This window comes from Prunus mume, linkage group LG4 (assembly GCF_029339155.1).
Source record: "Prunus mume cultivar Tortuosa linkage group LG4, ASM2933915v1, whole genome shotgun sequence".
Lineage (NCBI taxonomy): Eukaryota > Viridiplantae > Streptophyta > Magnoliopsida > Rosales > Rosaceae > Prunus > Prunus mume.
In genome coordinates, this window is record NC_142701.1 from 6,287,871 (window position 1) to 6,308,879 (window position 21,009).

Sequence of the window (21,009 nt, forward strand, 5' to 3'; positions counted from 1 at the left end):
GTCTTTGTGTATCTCAAAGGACACAAAGATACATACGTCATCAACATGTAAAATATTGTATTTCTCACATTGGTGGTTCGATTATGATGAGGATCATAGCTTCCGTTGGTAAAATTTCATATCTCTTGGGATCTCATTTTAATTTCTCTATGACGTCGGTTTTCTATATAAACCATTGTGGTTTTTCTCAATTCTTGTCATTTTGTTGATATACCATTGTAGGCTACCAAAATACAAGGAAAAAAAATCTAAAAAAGCAATAAAAATTAAGACGACGGTTTTATAGATAAGGGCAGTCGTACAAAACGAATTAATCGATGGTAGTTTTCATTAAGCGTGGTAAATTAATATTATACGACGCTCATTGAAGAAAACTGACGTGGTTATTACTAACTTATACGGACCGTCGTTGTGTACTAATTTCATATTCTTGATGTGGTGAAAATATGGCGAGGATATTATTGAATTTAGACATCGTTATCTACTCTTCTGGCGTTGTGGTTCTCTACTACTCTATATGACAGTGGTGTTATAGATACCGTCGTAATACCTTCTCACATAATACGTCGATAAGTTTATCTTTACCGTACATGGCTTTAATATGGTGCTGTTTTGTAATATACCAATGTGGATTCCATTAAAATTATACGACGCTGATTGAGAACAATTGGTCATATTTATTTAGGAGTTAACATGTCGACTGTTTCGATAAACCGTTGTTACTTTCTACGTTGGTGGCTTCATACTTGCTGTCGTTGTTTTTGGGGTCAGAGTTTAAGTATAAAGAAAACCTATTTAATAAGACAACGCTATTTTATTTGGGTGCATCGTGTTTTAGAAATACCCAAGTGGGACTCGATTTTTTAGGTGTTTGTGTTACTTATCCATGACGGTTTTTTATTACTGTCGTCTTTCTAAACACAACAACGGCATTTTGTTTTGCCATTGTTGTTTTCTGGTCTTCTTTTTCCCTTTTTGTAGTAGTGACTAAGCATTGGCCAAATGCTTCTGAGCCCAGACAAGGCCATATAAGGGAACTGTGCAAACACTCCAAGACCTTGTTATTGATGGACCACGTAACCAAATCACACACAAACCCCTTGAGAATAAAACACAAACACCATGAAGAGAGTAAGCAAATGTAGGGGCTTTGTTTCTTACTGGCAGCCACAAATGGGCTGGGTTGCGTAAGGAGCAAACTGAAGAAAATATCCCTCGTATCTGAGTTCAAAGATCAGACCCCAAAATGCTTTGAAAGGATAGTAAAGCCTTAGGAAACACCTTGCTTACCTTCATCAACAGAAAATAATGGCTGCTACAGATAAATTCTTAGTGCTTACAGGTAGAATCCTAGCTTGGCATGAGAAGCACTGACATGGGAGCAAAGTTGCCATGAGTTTAGCACTAAAGAAAATTAAGTGTTCCTAGGGGAAAGATGGGGTATTAAGGTAGGAGAGAGAAGGGTTTTGCAGAGAGGTTTGGTTGAGAATGAAGGAAAGAGAGAAAATGGTGGTTTGAGTGCTTCTCCGGCAGCTTGACAGAGGTTCATCAAGTGTTAAAACAACTTGCCAAGAAGGAAAACTAAGGAGGAAGGAGATGAACTATGCACGAAAATTGATGATTTTGAAAGTAAGAGAGGAAGCTCGCTCTCTGGTTATAGATGATTTTCGTTGAGTAGAAGAGGCCCTATTTATAGCCGCTGGAAGTCATCTTTTTCCAAGAAACCCTAATGGCTTCCATCCCATTTTTCCAAGTCTTTCCCTTCCTTTCTCCCCTCATCCCTTCAATCATCCTATTTTGGTGAAATCTACTGCTTATTTGCATAAAATCAGGGATTTTGGGAGCTCAAGGTCCCTTTCCCGCAGTTGCCCTAGTGAAGAATTCCTATTTTCAGAAATGGGTATACATGCTGGTTCGAAGGGTGGCTCCTTACGCGCCAATATCTTTTGGTCCCTTGAATGTTTTGTTTGAAAACTTGTTCCTTTCTTCCTAGCAGCCCACGTGGTCTTCCAAGCTCCTCCATGGCTTTGTCTTTCAACCAAATGCTGAAACCTTTGCTGCTTCTTACTTCTAATTGTATGGGCTTTCTAAGATGGCAAGTCAACCTACCAAACAAATGGGCTAATCTCCTCAAGTTTTGGGCTATATTGGTTAATTTTAGTGGACCATTTTGGTTGGGCTTTTTGGTTGGGATATTTTCTCTCTTGTGCTTGCCCATATTTTTGGGCCTAAGAAATGAGCTTGAGTTCCGAGGCTCCCAAGCGACTCGGAACCTCCATTTCTAGGTCCATCAATGGGCCTCATGACAACTTATTACCATCCATACCACAACCCCCTCAAGCAAGTCCCGAGCATTTTAGTGGCTTGGCCCACTTAGACTTGTAGTGTGGTTGGGTGTGACATAACAATTTCCCGTTTGGCATGGCATGTTGCTTGACATGTTTTTTAATTATGATGCTTAACGGGATAATTAGCATGGATTTGTAGAACTAATGGATTTTTTGGGCCTCAACAGCAAACACACAAGAACACAAAGATTTATAGTGTTCGACCTTGTGCCTACATCTTCTTAGTGATTCACCCGAGAAATTTACTAGTATGTAAAAACAATTTTTGTTACAATCCAGAACCCCCTTAGCTCTCACAAGAACCCTAACTCTCTTTTCTTTCACCCTTGTACAAACCCTTTGATTCCCTTATGAACACCCAAGAATTCCCTCTTAAATTCTCTTGTTACTCTCTCTTCTAAATTCCATGACCTCTCTTTGGCTCGGCTAATTTAACACTTTTTATATATAATGCATAGGACATGGGTTAAAAGTTAACTAGAAATAGGAAACTAAAACCTTATTTAATTAGGTTACGGAACCTCAATAAAATAGGGAAGCCACGTCAAAACAGCCGAAAAAAAACACGTTCAACATGCAAACAAAATAAGGTCGAAGCGATCGATCGCTTGGAACACAGCATCGTCGCAACCCACTAGAAGAAACCAGTTGATCTCATGGCCATTGCGATCGATCGCCTCCTGCATAAACTTCCCTGCTGCTCCTCTCTTACTACCCCTGATTTCCTCTTCTTCCCGCATCTATGGTGAGCCAATCTTCAACAGTAGGGGTCAATGCTCGCATTAAAGACGTCCAGCCAATCTCGAGGTCATAGGCCACTATAGTCGTTGATTGAGTATTGGCCCAAGCAACACACTCATTAAAGCCATTAACTATCCCACACGACACATAATTGACATGATGAGCGGGATAACCGGTCTTAACAAACCTAGAAAAACCTTCTAGTATATGTTACCATAACTCGTACTTGTGATACTTAATCTCCAAACACAGAGATTGACAAACCTCTTATGTTGACAATCAAGAACAGAATCATGGGATGCACTTGAATAAGGATTGCATGAGGTTTAGGCTATAGTACTTGGAAAAACCTGGGACCTATCATTCCATACCCTAATAGACCTGTTGTTGAAGAATGGAGGAACTAAGGGGAGCCTCGTCTTCAACAGGCTTGCATCTCAAACCTCGTGCAGTCTAACTTTGGCAAACAACAGCCCGATCGATATACACAAGCATTTGAAGTCGATTACAGACAAAACTCTCCGTAATAAACCTCATGAAATGCCCCCTCGACCAGGTACAATTAATAAAAACTCATTAAAATAACATTAATAACTAGGCAAAAAATTAATTTGGGTCTATATGATTTACCACTTTTACCACTAAAGTCTGAATTGTTTCAATTTGATCATTATTACCCTTATGGCTTTGAATTTAAGCAATTCAAGAACAGTCTCCAATTTGTGTCAAACTCGAGTAACTACTGTTACTTGTCAAGGAGAATTTCGGTACATAAAAAAATGCTGGAAATAGAAGAAAGGGAGAGGCATTTCCCTCCCCATTCCCACCTTACCACCAAGTTGCCTAGCCACCCCTCTCACCACGACCACCACCAACCCTCCTCCTCCTCCTTCCTCACCACGACCACCAAAATAGATGTTGAAATTATAAAACCACACCACTCCTCCATTACACACCTCCTTCCCCTATGTTTAAATACCACATTTGTATTAAAATTATTGAACAACAACCATTGCAAAATATTACAACCTTCCATACATTACAGAATCCAAAATTTGCCATGATACAAACTTGGAATTTGCCAAACCCATGAAAATCCCACGAAACTAATATTTGTTGTACTGTGTTATGAACCAAGAACTGAGATTTATCGAAAATAAAATTCGCCAAGCACGTGAAATTTCCCCCAACAAATCAATAGAAATAGAAATTGGGTGGTTGATGTTTATAACTTTTTCTAAGAAAATTGCAGAACGAAAAAAAAATTAAGAAAAAAAGGAAAGTTTAGAGAGGGATTGATAAGGGAGAAGAAAATGGAGATGCGAAGGTTGTTGGGGGAGTGGGATCTAATAGTAAGTTCCCATTGAGCTTCTGGAAGGGTGGTTGTGGCTTCTACTTTGGGCTAGCGTTGGGGAAGGGACTGGGTGTGGTGAGTAGATATCGAAGAGGGGTGGGGCGCACTGGAGAACATCGCGAGGAGATACATGGTTTGGATGAGGGAATTGGGGGTTGGGTGTTACTGATTCTTGGAGGGCATGAGAGAGAGAGAGAGAGAGAGACGGTGGTAGATTTGTATTGGGTTGGGGACATAGGGTCGAATGTTGTGGTTGGCGTGTGGGCTGGCAGGGGTAGTGGTGCGGAGGGTTTCTCTCTCCCTTCTCTTTTTTAACTTTTCCTTTTCCTTTTTTATGTTTCTTGTTTTGGACCAAAATGCTCCTCAACAAGTAACCGCAGTTACTCTAATTTGACAAAAATTGGAGAACATCTTTGAATTGCACCACATGGGTAAAAATGATCAAATTGAAACCACAAGACTTTAGTAGTAAAAGTGATAAACCACATGGATCAAAAGTGAGGTTTTGCCTAATATGGAAAAGGAGTTTGAGAAATTAATCTGAGCAGTTGCCAAATGATGAAGAGAGAACTAGATAGATAGAAGAGGTCGTGTTGATTACTGGGTCTAAGCAAAGAGATTAAGGCCCCCTTAGATGATTCAAGCAATGGTGAGCCCAAAAGGAGTGGGAAAAAACAAAAATTTCGGTGAGCCCAAGACCGGGTGGGTTCCAAACTCAGTCGACAAGGCGCTTAGCCCGAGGTCAAAGCGAGGTATCTGACATCAGCTATGGTACCACAGCGGATTTATTTTCTGTTGCCGCGTGGCGTCGTCTGGCTCTCGATATGATTTTTCCTCCAATCCAATGGCAGCCCATTTTTGCAATAAAATCTGGAAAAAATTAGAATTTTTTTAAAAATACCACAAATTAATGAATTTTTTATAAATACCAGCCAATGCTTTTAAAATTTATCTGAAATTTGAAATTGAAAATTTTATCCGATTATGAGATATGAATAGTATTGACACGTAAGAACCCGAAAATATTATCCAAATTAATTATTGTCATGAGGTAAAAAAATTTGTGAAAAAAATTAAAAAATGAATAGTAATTTCCTTTGCGATGGCAATGAGTGGAAGCGGAAAATACTATTTGCAAGGGCAATTACTATTCACGTAAATAGTGGCTGCCCTAACTCCCCCTTATCATAGCTAAGGGCAAATGAGTGGAGTTGCTCTTAGGCGGTTCCACGAGGTCCCCCTGCCTCGAGTTGGGGAGTTTTTGGCAAAATTGGTTTCAGTTGAGCCCAAGCAAGGTGAGTGGGTCCCACACAACTCGGGTTGGGCCCAAGGCGGGATTCGCCAGAGGTCCAAAACTCGGTGGTCGCGTCACCGATTTGATTTTTTTTTGGTTGCCACGTGGCATCGTCTGGGCTCTACAGATCCGATTTTTCCTCCAATCCAACGCGTACCAATTTTTTTGCAATAAAATACTAGGATTTTTTTAAAAATACCAAAAATTAATGAATTTTTTTCTATAAACACCAGCCAATTTTTTTTTTTTTAATTTATTTGAAATTTGAAATTGAAAATTTTATCCGATTATGATATATGAATAGTATTGACACGTAGGAACCCGAAAATCTTATCCGAAAATATTATCCAAATTAATTATTGAGGTAAAAAAAGTTGTGAAAAAAATTAAAAAATGAATAGTAATTGCTCTTTGCCATGTGATTGGAAACGGAAAATACTATTTACAAGGGCGATTACTATTCACGTGAATAGTAGTTGCCCTTGCAAAAACCAATGTGTGTTTCCATCAGTTGCCTTTTGCCATATGCAAATACTATTCATTTTTTGTTTTTCACATATTTTTTGACCTAAACAATTAATTTGGATAATATTTTCGGATTAGATTTTTGGGTTCCTATGTGTCAATCTTTATTATAAAATTCATATCTCATAATTGGAAAAAATTTCGGATAAGATTTGAAAAAATAAAACTTGAAAGTGAAAAAAAATATTAAATAGAAAGTGAATAATAGTTGAAAGAGACGAAAATGTATGAGGATTTGGTGTTAAAAGTAAAGAGTATTGGTTAGTATTTATAGAAAAAAAATTCATTAATTTTTGGGTTTTTTAATAAAAATTTCTAATTTTTTTCATTATTTTATTGCACAAAAATTAGTTGTCGCGGATTGGAGGAAAAAATCTGATTTGAGAGTTTAAACGACGTACATGGTCTTGGCATGGGTAAACAGTGTAAAGAGTATAGAACCAAATTTCGTGACGATTAAACAGTAGCATTATTAGCAACAAAACATGATCAAGATGAGGCGTAGTGTAATAGAAAATAAAGGTAATTATACGACATATGGTCATAGTTCCTGAATCAATAATCCAACCCAGTATCTCGAGTATCATGGGCATGGAACTCCTTGCCAAAGTTACCTGGAGGCGGAGGTGTTGGAGTGCTTGAGACAACGGTCAAAGTCGGAGGAGGAGTAGCACTAAGATGGTCGTACCCAGAGTGATGTCGACCACCGATGTGGGAGCAACATGACCATATGAGCTTTGCGCCATTGACTTGTTCCTTTTAAACGCCCCGCTTCCTTCTCCCAACTGTACCCCATGCAATGCCCAAAGCAAGTGTCGATAATATGTCTCTTTTCACCACAAAGGATCACACTTCAATTTGTCTTTTTCTGCGAGAATTGCTGCGAGGAAGAATCAGAAGAGCTGACCTTGTAAGCGGAGAAACCAAGCAGTTGTTTTTGAAGCAAATACAACAAGGTTCCCAAATCTTGGTGCGAGATCCAAGCATAGTAATCTGTCGTTGAGCCTCTTGACGAACCATAAAAAATACATTTTCGATACTTGGAACTTTATCACTTCGTAGAATATCACTGCGGACCTTGTCATAAGTATCATCAAGGCCAGCCAAAAAATCATACACACGATCTGCCATAACAACAACTTGAAAAGTCTTCATATCATCATCACACTTCATCTAAAAAGGACATCTCTTGTCCAATTCAAGCCAGATTGCCTTAAGTTCAGCAAAATAGGTAGAGACATGACGACCCTCTTGCTTGAGACGGGTAGCCCTTTGCACCGCATGATTCATAGAGCCGGGATATGTCGAGCCATCATAAAACATCGATTCAGCACCCAAATTTCCTTAGCAGTAGGTAGAGTATGAAACATAATCAACAAACTGGGTTCCATAGTTTGCAGCATCCAAATTTTCACAACAACATCAGCAATTTTTCACTTCCCAAATTTCGGGTCTTTGGAATCAGGGGCATCAGTGTCGCCAGTCAGGTAACCTAATTTGCCTTGTGTAGTAGCATGGAGTTCAATCATCGAAGCCCATATCTCATTGTTGGATCCATTCAATTTGAATCCCATAGGTAGGTTAGTGGATGATTCGGTATGAACCGTCACAATAGGAGTAGAAGAAGAAGAGTCAGTGACATCCGACATGGTGATAGATAGCGGCGCGAAAAATTAGGTGATGACGATGACAGTAAGACATATACGACGGCACAGGCTTAGGTGTATAGGCCAGCTGCAACGGAAAATAGGTATTTTTAGGATTAGGGTTTTGATGTTGTAGAGATGGATCGGAACCCGCTCTGATACCAACTCAAAATAATTAGGGTTTAAAACTGATATCACTACTACAAAAAGTGAAAAAGACGACCAGAAAAACGACTGCTCAAATGAAAACCGTCGTTGTGTTTGAAAAGATGACGGTTTTATAAAACCGCTGTATTATTAACTTAAACAACTAAAAAATGAAGATTATAAAGAGTGTTCCGAAAAAAGGACACACCTAATTTAAAAACAGACGTCTTATTGAAAAAGGTTTTCCTCAGAGTACACTATGAGCCAAAAAACAACGGCAGAAGGTATGACTCTACCGACGTAGAAAGTAAAGACAATGGTGTAAATAAATAGCCGCCGTTTTTACTCCGTAAGAAACACGACCAAGTTTTCTTATTCTGCGTCGTATAATTTCAAAAGAATCCACGGCGGTAAATTACAAAACACCGTCGTATTAAATAAATGTAAGATAAATTTATCGACTTATTTCTTGTAGCATACTACGATGGTATCTTTAACTCTGACCACGTTGGTTTGTTCAATTAACGCCGTATAATAAAATTTACCACGTCATGAAGTTAAATTTACCATCGTATTTATTCACTTTAGACGTCAACCCGTATATATAAACCGTCATCTTAATAATATTATTTTTTTACTAATTTTTTGATATCCTACGACGGTAGACCAACTTAATGACAAGAATTGACAATAACCACGACGGTTTATATAGAAAACTGCCGACAGAATCAGATTTTTCTGAGATCCCAAGAGATACGTCGTGAAGTTAAAATTCCCGTAGTATTTATTCACTTTATACGTCTCACGTTATATCTAAACCGTCGTCTTAATAGTATTTTTTTTTCAATTTATTTATATTATTATGGTTTCCTACATCGGTAGATCATATTAATGACAAGAATTGAGAATAACCACAACAGTTTATAACAGAAAACCACCGACATAATCAGATTTTTCGAGATCCGAGAGTTACGAAATCTTACCAGATGGAACTCTATTCCTCTTCATAATCGGACCACATAAAGACAATATTTTAGACGTTGAGGATGTGTGTGTGTTTGTGTCTTTCAGATACACAAACGCACACACACATAAACATCCAAAAATTTACCTCTAAGATTTGTGAAGGCAGCCACAGATTTGCATTCTGATAGACAATTTTTTGGAAGTTGATGATGTGTGTGTGTTTGTGTCCTCAGATACACAAACGCACACGCACATCAATATCCAAATAATTGCCTCTAAAATTTGACGACGGCAGAAACATATTTGCATTCAGAGAGACAATTTTTTGGAACTTGATGATGTGTGTTTGTTTGTGTCCTCCAGATACACAAACGTACACACACATCAACATCCAAACAATCGCCTACACGTCAGTTATATTACACCTAACGACATTTAACAAGTAATCTATGTCAGTTCTTGAAACATGGAAGACGTATTAAATACCAAACAACGTCGGCTATTAAACTAAAGGCAACGAGGAGTAGACAAACAACGTCGGTTACCTATAAAAAAGCGACGTGGTAACTTATTATAATACTTCTTTTAAAGTAAACTTTTGACGTGTAGTGCCCAACTAACCACGTCGTTTTGGAATACAAAAAGTCAAAAGGCTTTTTTACTAACTACATTGGTTGATGTTATTTTAATGTCGTGGTAAGTACATACTAGGGCAGTTTTTATGATTACCGTTGTTGTCGTTATCTTTGGGACACTATATAAACTTCTTGGTCACCTGACCTAAACTTTTATGTTTTCTCTAAAATTTTCAGTTTTCTCTCAATTTCCCTCTCTTTTCCGAAAAGCTACGCTTCGATTCTCAGCTTTCTCTTTTACGTTCTTCTCATCTTCGTCTCCAAAATTTTATTCCAAAGAAAACTTTCTTTGCAAGCCAAAGGTATTTTATCACTCCGTTTTTTTTTCTTCACTTTCCCTTTCATTTGAAGTTTTTTTTTAAAGAACGAGTCACACTGATGTTTGAAACAAGACTAGAGTATGAAAAGGCCAAATCTTTTACTGTTCCCACTCACAGTTCATGTGAGGACGATGGGTTTTTATCGAATTTGACATTTTTTTTGATACACCATGATGGTAATTAAATTCTTGCTATTTCAATAGCACGACTGTTCATAATAACTGACGTGGTGTGTTAATAAATACGTCGTTTGAAAGAGAAAACCGTGGTACGATTTGAAACAAACGGGAGAGGAAAAATCAAGTGTTTTTATTTATGAACTAATAATACGACGACGGTTGTATTTAATTACTTTCGTCTTAAGTTAATGACCACGTCATATTAGCACATCCACGTTTTTATAGATTAGCACGACAGTTCTGCTTGTTTGCCGTCGTCAACATTCATTTTACGTCTGTATTTTACCTAACTGTTGTTATCTTTCTTGCAGTTTGTACTTCTCTCTAAACAGGTTTCGAAATCTCAAAGTAAGGAGGCTCAAGCGGCAAAAGGTCAAGGCAAGGACATTGCAGTTTCAAAGGCACAAATGGCTGAATCCAAATCTGTTCCAAGCAATCCTGCAAAGAAGATGAGATTTACTTCATCCTCCGAGAAAGACCCAAGCTCTGCGACATTTGATGAAGTGACGAAATCGACTCGCGGTATCAACACAATGAGCCGTGTTGTGAAGAGGAAAATCCATAAGATTAAGCCTGTGGTTGAGTACAATAAAAATGGCAGACCACATGGCAAAGCTGCTATTGAGATGTAGAGTTACATTGATGTTTTGGCATGCACCAGAGTCCCTCTTGTGGACAAGAAATGGACTGAATTGCCTAAGGACCTAAAGGAGCAGATTTGGGAAGCTGTTCAAATGGCTTATGTTGTTGGGGAAGGGGGCAAGAAGATGGTGTTGTCGTCTGCCTCCAAAAAATGGAAGGATTTTAAGTCTACCTTAACTAGGCAGTTTATCCTTCCATTCGCAAATGAGAGGGAGAAGTTAAAAGAGCCTCCTCAACTTTATAACTTCATAGAGAAATTGCAATGGGATGTCTTTGTAGCTTCAAGGTTATCCCCAGATTTTGAGGCTGTGCATTATGAGCGATCTCACAAAGAAGGGAGAAATGCGAGTACAACCATAGGTTGTCTCGAAAAGGGTACGTTGGTTTGGAGGATGAATTGGAAGAAACCATGCCCGGTGAAGAAATCGATTGATCTCTGCTATGGAAGAAGGCAAGAGAAGATAAACAGGGAAACATCCCTGATCCAAAGGTTGCAAAGAAGGCAAAATTAATCGTAAGTCTCACTGACTCTGTTCTAAACTTGTAAAACAGAGGTTTTATTTTTCATTCAAACGTCGATCTTTTTAGTAACCGTTGTTAGACATGAAACCCAACGACGGTTTTTAATTACCGCTTTTTAAAAAATATATAACGTCAGTATTTTTATAAAACAGACGTCTATATAAAATTACAACGATGGTTTTATGTTTATGTGTTAGGTTTTTTAAATTAAATTTTGAACTTTCTTCATATCCACACACACACACACACACTCTCTCTCCCTTTCTATTTCTCGGCAATTGGTTTGTACACTATGTCTGGATCAATGAATATTTTGGTTAAGTTTTTTTTTTTTTTTTATCTCTAATGTCAAATAAACGATGATTTTTTTAATGGACCGATGTGTTAACGTATACAACACGACGGTAGTTTTAATGGGCCGACGATTAAATTCTTTTCATGGCTGTTTTTAAATAAACCTCGCCTTAATCACTTTACCACATCCGTTAATATTTTTTTAATTTATTTATTTAATCAGTTTTACTATCTGTTCACTCACTAACGTTCTCTCTCTCACTCTTAGGATGATTTGAAAACAAGTCTCGAGGGCACTTTGACTGTCTCTGGCAGCAATGATGTTTTGACCTTAGCTTTGGGAACCCCTGAACATGGTGGGAAAGTCGAGGTGTTGAGCTGGGTTTCAACTCAATTCTTCAATTTGCCTAGACAACAAGAGTAAAATTTGCTGACAAATTGAAGGAAAGTGTTATGGTAGCAGTGAGAGAGGAAACCAAAAAGATGGAGGCCAGGGCAAAGTATGGAGGCAGTCACATCAGAAAGGGAAATTATGTTGTAACAATTCAATCAACTACCCAACTTTGATCCCAACTTGCTCAGTAAAATTCCAACTACACCAACTACACCAATTACTCCAATTCCTCCAATTCCTCAAGAGCAAAGCCCAAAAAATCCTATGTCTGACAAAGCAAGCTGCTCTAATGTGAGAGGCCTTGAATTGGATGAAGACAAACCCACGAATGATGCTGATGTTGATGATGATGCTGATGCTGCTGAAAACCGTCAAGATCAAACGGTAAAATCTTTGACATTTGCTTTTTCAGAATTTTAAATTTTAAATAGACGTCGGTGTTTATTTTAAAACCTGTCATCTAGTTTAACCTAGACGACCTTTCTATTGTGTAGCAACGTTAGAACGTTTACACAACGACTATTATGTATTTACCATCGTCTATAACCTTTACCCTATCAGTATGTTTTAGAAACCGTCGTTGATATTATATACCACGTCGGTTTTTTGATTTGTTGGAGTCGTTTATTTTACTTAATGTACAAAGTTTATTTATTTCTTGTCACATGACCTGTCAAAGCTTGACATGCCTGCTCTTACTGTTAGCCCTATGCCAATATGTGGAGACCAAGTTGAAGCCTGCTAACGAGGCCATTAGAATTCACATGCCAAAGGAAGTGTTTGGCACTAATCATGATACCTGGCTCTTGAGTGAAGACATTTTACAATTTGCTTCCGTGGTTGAGATTGGATCCACAGTGATTGCAGTATACATGAGGTAATTCTAGAAATCCAATTTTGTTTTTTTTACATTTCCTTTCTTTTAAATTAAAATCTCATTTAAAAGAATTTCATATGGTTAATTAGGTACTTATTTGACTATTTAAAAATGGCAAATATGGTAAACCTTATTGGCCTCGTGGACCCTGGACAAGTCGACTCTCAATGCGGAATGTTATCTCACCATTTGACTGGACCCTGGCCCAATTTTCCGGAAAGCGAGACGAATCCTGTGGAAACCAGATATCACCCGATATCGGGCCCACTCACTAGATTGTAACCTTCTTTTTCAAAAAGGAGTTGGGGTATGAGACTTTCTGCCGAAATTTCTGCAGAGTCTCCTGTAAATTGAACATTCCCCAAAATTTCCATCTGCATGAAACACATTTTTATCACCCAACCGGCAGCATGCACAATATAATTTCATGCAATTCCAAATAATCGGCCTCCAGCCTTCACATAACATAAATTAACTTCCCAAAAATCCAACATATGAGGTTTTAACCTCCTAACACAAACACAAGTAGTTTAAGGCCTTACCCTAATCATACAACAACCCAACCGGGTCTTGCCCCTAATTCAACCACAGCACACTAACACCACCCTCCCGTAGTCAAACGGTAGTATGAACAATTATCTAATCACATCTAAACTCGGTCTCATCCGAGTTTTAGGACCAAAGACAAAGTCAGCACCACTCAACAAAGCACCTAACTAAACCTAGTGCGGCTGTACCTAGGCGCTATCCCAGTGCTGCCTCGTGCCTTACTAAGGGATCAAGCCACACGTAGTTTTTTCTTTGAAACCCTTTTTCTTTAAGTCATAACTCACCAAAACCTCCCTATACGCCGGAATATCCAAAGTCACGTATGGGGTCTGTCAACACGCAGGCTACTCCAACGACACGTGTGACCTCAACACAATCACATCTCCCTTCATCGTCCGGGACGCCCGCCACGTGTAAGTGCAACACGCCGGCTACTCTAACGATCGTGTGACCTCAACATAATCACATATCTCCCCTCATCGCCAGGCGCACCTAGCCACGTGTAGGGTCTCAACACGCCGCTACTCCTACGACTCAGTGCAACCTCAAAACAATCACATATCTCTCCTCATACGTAGGGCGCACCCGCCACGAATGGGGTCAACACGCTGGCTACTCTACGACACTTGTGACCTCAACATAATCACATATCTCCCTTCATCGTCGGGATGCACCCGCCACGATGGGAGTCCGCATCAACACGCTAGCTACTCTTATGACGACGTGTGACCTCAACATAATCATATATCTCCCCTCATACGCCGGGATGCACCCGCCACGTGTGGTCATCAACTCGTCGGCTACTCCACGGCGGCGTGTGACCTCAACATAAGCACATACCTCCTTCATCGCCGGGACACACCCGCCACGTGTGGTCATCAACACGCCGACTACTCCTATGACGCGCGACCTCAAAACAATCACATATCTCCCCTCATACGTCAAGTCACACCCGCCACGTGTGTCTGTCAACACGCCGCTACTCATACGACATGTGCGACCTCAAAACAATCACATATCTCCCCTCATACATCGGGGCGCACCCGCCACGTCACGGGTCTGTCAACACGCCCGGCTCTTCAGAAATGGTGGCGGACGGACGACGACGAAGCGGCCGAAAATCGGCGAGAACCGCCTGAAAATCACCTTTCTTCGACTACCGGTGGAGTGGTGGCCGCTATCGGGAAGGGCGGGTCGTGGCGGGGTTGAGCCGATCCTTTTGGCACCGATCCCATCGCGTCCGTGGCGTGGCGGAGTTGCAAGGTAAGAAAGCGTGGTGTCGCGAGGAGGAGAGAGAGAGAGAGCAGCGGGGAGAGAGAGAGAGTGAGGGCATTTTTGACTTTTTATCAAAAATCCATTTTTCAAATAATTATGATTATGCCACTGAGTTTCATTCGATCGTAACTCTCTCGTTACAACTCCGATTCAAGCCCACTTCGTGTCTACGGACTCATCTCACTGTGCTCTACGCAACGGTACAGCCGAAATTCCCAAATTCCTTCTGGATAAGAAATGACCAAATTACCCCTATCCCGAGGGTAAATTTGTAATTCCACTCAAATTAATTAAAACATGGGATAAATTTGGAGTCGGGGTGTTACACCATTCAAAACATCTCTCAGAACGCCTGAAAAACGCAGATGGGGATCAATTTTACTTGCCTTATAATCCAGGGTTAGTCCCCTTCTATACTTGGTCCCTTGTAATATTTTTTTTTGTAGTATATTGAATATATATGGATCATTTTGTGTAGGGGTCATTGGGTGTTAATAATTGTGAGACCAGCTAATGAGACTGTCTATTACATGGATTCATTGCCAAACCACTCTGTTGACGAGGACATGAGAAATATAGTGAATACGTAAGTATATTAACGAAAAAGTAAGATTTTTTATTTATGCATTTGAATGATACGACGGATTTTTCAAATACCGACGTTGTAGTGAAAATACAACGATTTTATATTATAACCGATGTTTAAAATCATTTACAACATCAGTATTTTTTCGAAACCGTCGTCTTAATTGAAATATCACGTCGTTTGTGTTTTTCATTTTAGGACGTTTTAATTTTTTATGTTCAACTTTAAAATTTAAAAACAATTTTGGTTATACGTCGTTTTTCTTCATCACCGACGTTAGAATGATACACAACGACAGTTCTTATTTTCCGCCGTTTCAACTAAAATACGACGTCATTTGTTTTAACAAACCGTCGTCTTCACTTATTTACCACGACGGTTAATAGTTTTTAATGTTGATTTTTAGTTTTGTCATTAACACTTTTTGTTTTCTTGAAACAGTTCAATCAAAATGTATAACTCTCACACAGGCAAACAATCATCACGTAAATCACTCATATGGAAAAATCTACAAGGCACTCCTAGACAACCAACAAATGTAGAGTGTCGCAATTACGTGATGCGTTTCATGAGAGATATAATTCATGATCCAGGCCTAGCATTGAGAAGAAGTTAAAATTTATGATATAATTTCTTTGTTTTAATACCACGACGTTTTCCTTTAAAACCGTCATTTTAATATTTATAACACGTCGATTTTTGTTCTTTATTTGTAGTTTAACAAGAAAAAGGAAACAGTTGTGTATACTCAAGCACTTATTGATGAAGTCAGGCTGGAATAGGCAGAATTCGTGAACAAGCAATTACAGAACAATAAGTGATATAATTTATTATTAAAATATTTAGGTTTATTTTAATTTTTTATAATGTATATAAACATATTTTTGGTAATTAATTGAACATTCATCAAAAAAATCAAATGAAATATATTTTTGTTTCTAGTTTTTTTTTGGATAAAATATTTATGTCGTTAAATGAAATAAAATGAAAATATATCATAAAAATTTAAATTAAATTCCAAAAACCGACGTCTCATTCTTATTTACACGTCTCATATCTATGAACAACCGCCGTCTTGAAGTAGAGGGAAAGAAAACATCGATTGCATTTCTCAAAAACGTCATGTAAGGTTTATGTACACGAAGGTTAATATAAACATACAACCTCTGTTAGTACAACAGAGAGGACGTGTTAAAAGAGTACAACGTCGGTTACAAGGTAAAACGTGACGTTGTATATCTAAACAACGTCCTCATTAACATAATAATCGACGGTGTAAATTCTACTTACGTCGGTTATTAAGAAAAGGTTGACGTAGTAACATACTAACGATGACGGGGAGTACATTACAACGTCTAATGTTTCTAGGACGGCGTTATGTGTTATGTACCATCGTTGTAAACGGATGCAACGTCGGTTATGTACATTTGTCATTTAATTTTTGTATCACTTTTATATTTTATTCCTAATATTCATAATAATTTCAAAACAAATTCCATAGAATAAACTGACAACTACCATGCACTCATTGAAAGATTTTATCTCCCCTAAATGTTTAAAAATTTAATTTTTAAAATCTTTTATTTGTATTTATTTACTAATATTCAAAATATATTCAAAAAAATCCAAAAATTAAACCGACAAATTCTATGCACTCATTGAGGCAATATATCCCCCCTACATGCCTGAAAATTTAAATGTTAGATTTCAAAATTAGAAGTGATAACAAAAGTCAAAAGGATTTAGAGACAAAGCACAATAGTCATATACTTTCCATAACATAACCATAAGGTTTATGTGATCTATTGGTGGTCATAAAATTCAAAAATATTTAATATGGATATTAGCCTACTTATATAGAAGGCATTGTTGTAAGGAGTCCGTAACAATTTTCGGTTCATTTTACTCATACTTGTGTATTTTTTTATAATTATTGTAAAATTTAGGGTTTAGGGTTTAGGTTTTATTGAAACGACGCCGGTTTCTCTCTCACTTTTTGGTAAATTACGCGCGTTCGAATCCTAGGAACGCATAAAGCAAATCTAATTATTGAATACTTTAGACGCCGGTTTTTGTATGGGCGAAGTCAAAATGCTTTACAACGGCGTCGGTGTAACATAACCGCCGTTGTAAGTCTGAAATACAACGACGATTGGGTTGTATTTACCGTCGTCTTTAATAAACGCGGTCCTTTGAAATTTTTGACCGGGATCTAAAATTTTCAGAATTTTCCTTTAACCCTAAAGTATTTCATTCTCTCTCTTCAACGTAAATTTGTCTTAAAGTTTTCGCTCTCTCTCAAAGCATTGGGTATATTCTCTGAGCTCTTTCAAGCATTTGATATTTTCTCTCAGCTCTCTCAATATCCATGTACGTATATTCTCTCAGCTCTCTCTCAATATTCTCTTATTAGTTTGTACATATATTCTCTCAGATCTCTCTAAATATTCTGTTAGTTTGTATATTCTCTCAGCTTTGGTTTCTTAATACGGGTTCTTTTATGTTTTGAGAGCTATGGGTTCTTGACGGGAGCTATATATGGGTTCTTTTATGTTTTAATGTTTGCATTTTGTTAAGGGTTCTTTGAAAAAGAACGGAGATGGAAGAATTAGGCTTTGGTTTTTTGTAAGCCACGACAATGGTTGGTGGGACCAACCGTCGTCAAAATTTTTATTATACGTCGGCTTTTTATTTACTACCGCCGGTCGACCCTAACCTTAACAAATATCTTATTAGTTGCTTAAAGACGATGGTAAATAGACATGCCGTTGTCTTAATCTATGTTACGCGACTATTATTTTGTAAAAACGTCGTCGATTCGTGGAATTTTTTTTATTTTTTCCACTTTTTTCTCTTCTCTGTCAATATAGTATTGTTTGCTGGTCTTTTCACTTTATCATATGTGTGATTTTATAGTGTGTGAGATGGATAAGTCATGGATCCATGCGGATAGAAGATCAAAGGCATATGAGTTAGGTGTGGAAGGATGTTTGAATTTTGCTATAGAAAATCTTGAAAATTCAACTCATATTCGTTGTCCATGTGTTAAATGTGGGAATATTGATTGTTTGGAGTTGGAATTATAAGGGACTACTTATACTTTAATGGAATTGACCAAAGCTATAAGATTTGGACATGGCATGGAGAACCTTGGGAATGGACTACTAATGCTAGTAGAAATGTGGAAGAAGATGAGCAAAGTAGGTTCAATTTTGTTTCTGAAGAAGTAAACTATATACCCTAAACCACACATTCGATGCATCTTCCAATGCCCTAGAGTAAACTATAAAGCATTACAGAGCACAATCAAGCAGCCGCTAATTCTGTCAGAAAGACAAGCTTATTTCCTTGTGGAGAAAACAAAGAACTACTGAGTGAAGAAGAATAATGAAAAGAAAGGTAGAAGACAAATTAGACGGAGAAAAGCACAGCATGTGCAGTCATGGAGTGCACTGGTTGAGAGGGAAGTTGATTGGAAAAGGAAGCTATGGTTATGTTTTTCTTGCTACTCCCAGGAAACCAACAAAGGATGAGCATAGCCGCCGTATGCTCAATTTGCGAGAAATGATGGCGGTGAAATCAGCGAAGGTCTCTGCTTCTGAGTCCATTAAACATGAGTCAGACGTTCTCCTTGAGATCAAGGGTTGCCCTTTCATTATCGAGCGCTTGGGTGAAGAGACCACGGCCACAGACAAGGGTGACATGGTCTACAACTTGTTGTTAGAATTTGCTTCCGGAGGAACCCTAGATGGTCTCATACATAAATCCAAAGGTCATAAATTACCCGAATATGATGTTAGAAGATACACAAGGTCAATTCTTGAAGGGATTCAACATATTCACAAGTGTGACTATGTTCACTGCGATTTGAAGCCGGACAACATTTTGCTTGTGCCTACCACAACAACTAGTTCTGGTGGTACTAGTTTTGTAGCCAAGATTGCAGATTTTGGACTCGCTAAGAAAACCAAGGTGAATTACAGTCGATGGAGAGGCACGCCTAGGTATCTGTCCCCAGAGGCTTTTATTAATAACAAACAAGATCAGTCCTCTGATATTTGGTCTCTAGGTTGTATTGTGTTTGAGATGCTAACCGGCAAGTCGCCCTGGAATTTGAAGCCTGGTTACAATCCAAACAATCTCCCTGACGTGTTGATGTTTGATCATCTACGTACTTGCAAAATTCCGACTGGAATCTCAGATGTGGCCATGGATTTTCTCAAGAGTTGCCTTGCGATAAACGGCAGGGAAAGATTGACAGCGGAAAGTCTCTTGTCTCGTCCATTCGTAGCGCAGCCACAATCATCAAAAGAGGGTCATACCAAGGTGAAGCTGGTTAACTCTTTTTTGGGCTACGCATCTGGTGTATGTTGCTTCAAACCGAGCTCAGATTACCATGCAAACTCTGCCATTGTACAATGAAAGCATCCTTCCCTGCCGGATTTCGGTATTCCAGCTAGGTTGTTTGTTGTTGTATTCCTTTTTTGTTTGTAATATGAATCAATTCAAATCAATCATGTCAAATCTGTAACCATAAAAGTGTACAAACATATAATTCAAGTTTTTATCGAAATATCTGTGTACTTTTAATGGTCTCAATATAGTAATATTACAGCAACTGAGGCAAGCTGTCTATTATGCCTTTAAAATAGCTTCACTTCCATTTCTATTATGCCTTTAAGATGATATTTTGGAAGAATAATTGGATGAAGGATATGATTTGTTGGGGGACTGATGATATTTTAGAACATAAATGGATATCTATAATGATTTGACTGGTGATAGCGAGTCTTCTATTTCATGTGGTTATGAATGTATATAGCTTGGCTCAGAGAAATTTTGTGATTTTTTTTGTTGTGCTACTTCTACTGGGATTCTCTGGTTTTCCAATTGCTGCAGTGTCCTTCTCTTCTGGTGGTTAACTGATCATTGACTACATGAAGCAGGACAATGAAATTTGATGCAGGAGAGACTAGTGGAATTCGAAAACTTATACGCACAAATTAAACTTCTAGCAATGGAGTTTTGAAAAAAACAAAAAACAAATAAAGCATATAAGATTTTACTCAGTTTGTCAACATTATCACATTAAACATTCACTTCTGTAGCAACACAAAGGAAAGAGAGAGAGAGTCTGAGAAACCATTGTCGTACAGTTACTAGGTACAAACTTGTTGACAAGGAGACCGCATTGTCGTACTATGTACCTTTCGTATGCATACAACATTCCTTGTCCAACAGCTCTCTCATCGTCAAGATTGCTTTTGTTTGGGTCCTCTTAAAAGTTTCAAATAATGTGCGAACTCACGATGCAAGGAATATGATATGCATACGAAAGGTACATAGTACAACAATGTGGTCTCTCTGTCAACAATCAACTGTACCTGAATTGGGGGAAGATTGTAGGGCAGTGTTCGAGATAAAAAGGAATGATATCTTCAACAGCATACAAGGGACGATTATTTTCATATGGGGTAGTAAGCATGGCCGCTAGAAGGCTACCTGCGCTCGTCCCTGCAACCACATGAAAATAATATGCAAGTTACATGCTTACGATCCAGCTTCTGCATATATATAGCCAACAAGTACTAAAGCAAAAAAATTAGTCATATTAAAAACAAACATGAGAAACACACCAACATCAAAATTTGAGAAGTGCAACAAACATGCTAGCTAGGTGTAGCACCACGTATCTAAACTTTACAATTTTCTTTA

The 21,009-nt window shown here is 38.3% G+C and overlaps 1 protein-coding gene across 1 annotated transcript; it reads left to right on the plus strand.

The window, feature by feature from the left end:
• The first annotated feature begins 18,681 nt into the window (after window positions 1-18,681).
• Window positions 18,682-19,716, plus strand: LOC148917777 (mitogen-activated protein kinase kinase kinase 20-like). Its single transcript, XM_089051168.1, has one exon. The coding sequence runs from the start codon at window positions 18,682-18,684 to the stop codon at window positions 19,714-19,716; it is 1,035 nt and encodes a 344-aa protein (XP_088907294.1).
• Window positions 19,717-21,009: the final 1,293 nt, after the last annotated feature.